This window comes from Falco punctatus (assembly GCF_963210335.1).
Source record: "Falco punctatus genome assembly, chromosome: 9".
Classification (NCBI taxonomy): domain Eukaryota; kingdom Metazoa; phylum Chordata; class Aves; order Falconiformes; family Falconidae; genus Falco; species Falco punctatus.
In genome coordinates this window covers 30,477,167-30,483,313 of record NC_137589.1, presented here as the reverse complement: position 1 = coordinate 30,483,313, position 6,147 = coordinate 30,477,167, and the positions used below count along the sequence as shown (strand labels likewise).

The 6,147-nt window shown below is 44.6% G+C and overlaps 1 protein-coding gene across 2 annotated transcripts in view; it reads right to left on the bottom strand.

The window, feature by feature from the left end:
* Nucleotides 1-526: 526 nt before the first annotated feature.
* Nucleotides 527-6,147, bottom strand: part of PDCD11 (programmed cell death 11) — a 26,458-nt gene continuing 20,837 nt past the window's right edge. Inside the window, exons 29-36 of one of the 2 annotated variants that reach the window (XM_080403495.1) lie at nt 5,824-6,019; nt 5,314-5,433; nt 4,848-4,991; nt 3,557-3,807; nt 2,735-2,903; nt 2,311-2,464; nt 1,587-1,752; nt 527-921 (exon numbers count right to left, since the gene is read on the bottom strand). In XM_080403495.1, the coding sequence (XP_080259621.1) occupies nt 750-921; nt 1,587-1,752; nt 2,311-2,464; nt 2,735-2,903; nt 3,557-3,807; nt 4,848-4,991; nt 5,314-5,433; nt 5,824-6,019 (1,372 nt within the window). In that variant the 3' untranslated portion in view covers nt 527-749. Of the gene's footprint in view, nt 922-1,586; nt 1,753-2,310; nt 2,465-2,734; nt 2,904-3,556; nt 3,808-4,847; nt 4,992-5,313; nt 5,436-5,822; nt 6,020-6,147 lie in introns of both variants that reach the window. The other variant, XM_080403496.1, reaches the window with a different exon arrangement.

Below are 6,147 nucleotides of genomic sequence, written 5' to 3'. Positions count from 1 at the left end.
AACATTCAAGGTGGATCTTAGCCACATGTATAAATACCTGACACAAGGACATAATGGAACCAGATTCTTCATAGTGGTGCTCAGTGACAGGACAAGAGGAAATGGGCACAAATTCCATCTAAATGTAATAAAACACTTTTTTTCACTGTGAACATGGTCAAACACTGGAACAGGTCACCCAGAGAGGTTGTGGAGTCTCCACCCTTGGAGAAATCAAAACCAAACCAGATGTGGTTCTGAGCAACCTAGTCTAGCTGACCCCTGCTTTGAGCAGGGGTTTAAACCAGATGACCTCCAGAATCCCTTCTAACCACACCTATGCCACAATTCTGTGTTGCTCTGCCAATTTCTAGGAGCACAAAGGCACTCGAGATAAATCTTCCGAAGTGTTAATTCAGCTGAAAGGCAAGAATATTCTCTGCCATCCTGGCAGAGAGAAATCCATTTATAAAACATCACTATACTTAAAAAATAGTGGGTTATAACTGCACCATTTCCCCAAGAAAGTAGAACAAGTATGGCTGTATTGATTATAAAACAGTCTATATTTAAAAACACATCTTCAAAGTCATCAACAGACTATGATTTGTAGCATCCGGACAAAGCTGCAAACACTTATTAAATCTTTTCCTTTGTTTGCTTCTTTTCAGCTTGGTTTCATTGTAGATCAATACTCTCCAGAAACTCAAGGCAGAACTCATGCCTCTCAGGTCCTCTGAGCTGAATCTCTGCTTTTACTTGTGCTGTACTTAGGTCTCAACAAGGGAACTCCTGGTCTCCACATACTCAAGTGCTGCTCTTTTAACAGCCAGGACACTTTCTGTTGTACCAAATTTCTTCTCATAATCCAGGTAGCGTTTAAAGAAGAACTTCATCTTCTTTGGTGCCAAGCTCAAGTGTACGACCCTCTCAAAGATGTCCCTGCAAGAAATCAAAGGGAGTCAGATTGCTGTCACAATACAAGCCCTGTATCCTGCCTCTGAACACAGAGCAGAGTCAGGGAAGACATTCAACCTGCTGTGAAGTGCTGGTGCTTAAAGAAATAGATTCCTGACAACTGGCCAAAATCTCAGGTAGAAGCCTTCTATTTGTTTGCAGAACCCTAAGGCTGCTGGTCAACTTATGTTAAAATCCAGCCACTGTATTTGACCCTGTGTTCATTAAGTGGATGCAGCTGGACCCATAGTGTGGGAAACTGGACTTCCTTTTGTCAACTCTCAGAAAAGGAAAAGGGGGAAAAAAGTTTCTCCAGTTTTTTGTTACAAGATACGTAAGGGCTTGATCTCACCCTTCAGATAAACAAGGCAATCCCTCTTGCAGACAAGGGACAGACAAACCTCAGTGCAAGTTCTCTAGTTTCTGTCATGCAGGCCACTGCCTACCAATCAGTCCCCCTCTGCCCTGTGGATCTCCTTGGAGTCTCCTCCACATATCCAAGTTTTCTTTCTCCGGGTAATAAAAATTCTCTTTTGCTCTGCTCTGGGAAGCCTTACACAACCTCATGCTGCAAGGTACCTCTGTTCTTTTCTGGTGCTGCTCCAAGCACTGCAGTCTGCCCTTTCCTAGCCTGCCATAGCACAACTCACCGTATTTCCTTCTGGCTGCCATGTTTGATCATGATGTCCATGTAGATGGACCAGATGTCTGTCCGCTTGGGATAGCTGCTGAGGGTGCTCTCAAAGAGGGCCTTGGCATGTTCTGGGTCCCCAAAACGGAACTCCAGCTGTGCAAACCTTGAAATGACATCCACATCTGGAACAAGTAATGGCATGTTAGGATATCACAGCAGCTCTCTTCCTTATGAACAAACACAAATGATACACAGAACAGAGGAAGGCACAGACACAGCACCATCTCGACCCAGAGACAAAAGGCTCTGTTGTAAAGTTGTTCTGGACCAAGGTGGGATCAGAATGGGAGAAAGAAGGGTCACAGTTCACTTCCCATTTCCCCTCTGCAGGAGACATAAGTTTATTCTTACATTCAAACTCTGCATCTTGCAACATCCACAGGCAGCCCCACAAACCTGGGACTTAATCAACTGACTTTTTCTAGAGAGCTGTAAGACTCAAAGTCGTCTTTGCTTTGGGTGCTTTGCCCATCACAGCAAGTTCTGTTACAGGAGGCTTTAGCACTGATATCCAGGTTGAAACTTCCCCTTCCCGAGAGCCAAGGGCAGCACGTTCGGCACCAACTGGCTGCACTTTGCACTTATTACAAACACTGTCACAGGCAGAGATATCAGAGCAGTCCCCCTGCTGCAGACCTGTCAACACGTGGCCCACATTAAGGGTGGGGAAGAGTGCTTACGTTCTTTGGTGGGCAAAGCCTTGAGAGCACGCTCCAAAAGCCTGTGCGTAGCCTCAGTCTGGCCTTGCTTCAGGAGGAAAGAGGCGTATTTCAGCCACACAGACTTCTCCTGACGGAAACGCTTCAGCATCGTGTGGTACAATTCTTCTGCTTGCTGGAAGGGCAGAATTGCGTTAGAACACACAGATTCATAATAAAGCCTTGTAGCTTTAAAACTCTTCTTGTTGACCCAGGTATCTCCAAACACTTATGACAGAAAAGCAGGCATCAATAGTTCCTTGTTTGCTGTCAATAATAACTATTAATCCCAGTTAGGAACAGGACAGGCCTAACAACTGACAGCTGGAAGCTTACAGAGCCAGCATTTAGTTTACTGTCATGACTGAATGGGATACATACCTGGGACATGCTTGCACTATCTTACCTTGTACTTCTCAGAATTGGCATAGATGTCACACAGATGCTGGAAGACTTTCAGAGGTTCATTGTATTGAACAGCTCTCTCAAAGACCTTCATCAGTGTCTCCTCAGTACCATACATGTTCTCCAAGTTCAGCAGAGCTACCCAGACATTCAGCTTCTCCTGTTCTTCCCTTACAGCAGATGTGAATAAGAATATTTAGCCTTTTACCAGTCTTTATCAGCTTTTTACAAACCACCCTACAACGACACACTGACTTGTAGCTTCCCTCCAGGACAAAGGAAGGGAACATACTGCTTGCTCACTGAAACACCACCTTTGGAATAGAGCACAGCACTGTAACTTTTGATCACTTTAGTTTGTCATTAAAAACCACAAGGATGATTCAAGAAAGCATAATATACTTAATTATGCCATAGAGATGGTTTAATACACAAGGGTGCAGTCCTTTGGAAAAAGCAACAAGAGGTTCAGTTTGTTTCATGTTTTGATTTAAGGACATCACTGACAGCATTATGCTCTTCCAAACCCTGCTGACTGCTCAGAAGTACGTCTGTGTGCTCAGTGATACCTTGCGGCGGAGTTACTGCACACATGAGCTGCAGCAAGTCAGCTGCAGGCCATCTGTGATGACTCAGACCAGACCTTCAATGGGCCAGCTGACAATTGCTACCATTTAATCCTTTCAAGCTCACTGAAACAGACACTGCCACTCCACACACACACACAGAGACACTGATGATGCTACCAATGCTCTTCTCACACCCCAACTATCCCAATATGATTTATTCTTTAGGGCACATAAAGGCAGAACCCCATTATTACCTGAAGCAGATTGTTTTAAGCGCTCTTTCTGCCACAGCTCTGGCCTTCTCAATCTCGGTAGCCTGGAGGTGAAAAGCCATGTACTGTAGCCAGACAATGGAGCTGTTGGGACTGCTCAGCACCAGGCGGTCAAAGTCATCTGCTGACTGGGGCTGTCGGCTGGGATCCATCAGAGCTGCTTCTAGTTTGCAGAGCTCCTTCTCCTTCTTCTGCTTCTCTAGCTCCTTTTCTTTCTTTGTTTGTTTCTTCAGCTGAAAGAGAAAAATGAGGACTGGGGAAAAGCAAGCACTTCAGATGGGAATAGGCAGGTCCAGCTAAAGCACAGCCAGACCTCAGTACATCCAAGGCTAGACAGTTTTCACAGGAAGAGATGAGGCCAATTATTTAAGACAGGAGGAAAACGGTACCACCCCCTACCCCCTCACACATTCACACCTCCAGAATAAGCAGCAGGGCATGAAATCTCATTTCTTTCAATGAAATACACTGACAGACCAAATACTTCACTAGTCTTGCACCTTCACTGCAGGATTCACACTTCACCCCTCCCTCTCATTCTTCCATCTCTACCCTTCCAGCTAGTGCTCACCACCACCCTCCACTTTGTAAAAATCCAGGGTACAATGGGGGAGAAATTGTGCAAGACTGCGGTATGTTGCTGGATCACTGGGGGGACTCAGGTCTCAATTGGGAACTGAGAGCGCCATAGTTCTCCGCACAAGGCAGCAAAACATCGGCCTTTACAGAGGTGAGTTTTGAGGGACAGGGGAAATCCTGAAGAGCAAGCATGAAAGCAATTCATGAGCTTCCTTCTGATTTTGCTGAATTGCTCACAATTGGAAAACTAGTCTAAAATACTGTAGCATAAAAAAAGAATTTGTTGGTGTTCTTCCAAGTAAGATCACTATAATTTGAAAAGTTTTTTAATCTCCATATATTCCTGTAATTTTACAGCACTCAAAAGTAATAAATGGAGCCGACATCAAATACAAAAATTTTACTTTCATAAAAGTATTTGACACTAAATAATTATTTTTTTAGCATGTCAACACGAGAAGCCCTATTTTCACGCAGGCATGCTAAACCAGGGCCTTTTATCCTCTGCTTCAGAGATACCTGCTGCTACGCCCAGGGCTCAGAGTAGCTAAGGAAGTTCTGTATTAGCTGTCAGAGATGTTCCCTTGGGTTAAAAGGCTTTGCTATGGGGCAGGCAGACAAGCAAGCACTGACACATCACATTACAGCCACCGTGTGGTGAGTCTCCTGTGCAGGCAACACTAGTACACAGTACCTTCAACTGTGGATCCTCTTCCTCCTCACTCTCTGAGCTCTCTTCCTTCTGATTCAGCACAGCTGTATCTGTTGCATTTATGTCTTCATCCCAGGTGAAGCCCGTGGAAACCTGCAGCCTGGGAGCTTCACCAGGTTTCCTTACCTGTTTGGAGTAAAACAGGGAACGCCCTGGGTTTTAATTTGAAGTTTTTACACCAAAATCAGACAACTGCTGTTTGCTTGTGGCTTCTCTCTGGCCAGTACTATTGACTTCTCACACTTGCAAACAGTCCATCAGCAAAAACGTCAAACTCTGGTCACCTTTGATGTAATTTAAATTCAATCCATGTCAAGCCATTTTCAGATGACACAAACACCAGTCTGTGTCACTCCTATCTGCAGCAATGACACTGTCATCCAAGTCAAAAGTGACATTCCTCAACAGGGCTGGAAATTCAGTTCAGGTTCTCCTCAAAACTTCTCACCTTAGATTTCTTTTCAGCTGCCTCTTCCTCCTGGTCATCATCCTCCTCTTCCCGGTAATATACCTCAATTCCACTGTCATTTTCATCTGCTGGGCACATCTTCCTTTTTTTTGGCTTAGCCTGCAACAAGCAGAAATGAGTGGGTGGTGGAGGGCAACAACTGGGATGAATCTCAAAGGCAATTCTGATCATGAAGTAAAGAGCCTGACAGCAGAGCATCCCCCACTATCCCCTCACCTAACAGAGATAACAGAGAATAAATCTATACTCACTTACATATGGTGCCAGGACCAATAGGAAGGGCCACACATGAAACACAATTGTGCTGCTAATTCATTTAACTCCTACCCACATGGAATAGTTTCTGATCTTTGCTGACCTCCAATGCAATTTAATCTTTTTTTCCTACTCAGTAAAATTCCTCAGCCTGATCCCAGTGGATCTTCCTAGTCTCTTCAGTATTTGGGCCAGCTAAGTCCTTTAGCATGTCCTGCACAATCACATCCATACCTTCTCACTTTCAGAGTTTTCTCTTCTCCGTTTTGTCTTCAATTTAAGCTCTTCTCTCTTTTCCCTGTCATCTGCCTCTCTTTTATCTTCCTCTGCATCATATCGTGGTAGGCCTAGGGATTCAGGCAAGATGCTTGGCATCCCAGTGTCCTTGGGCAGGAGGGAGAGCTCAATATGTTTTTCTTTTCCATTTACACTGTGGTGTGTTGCCAGGAGTAGCAGAAGATGAGGGGAAAAAAAATAAATGCTCTGATTTATAATGACTGCAAGGATATGGACTTCCTTCAAATCTTCCCAGCTTTTATCCTCCCTCTTTCCATCCCC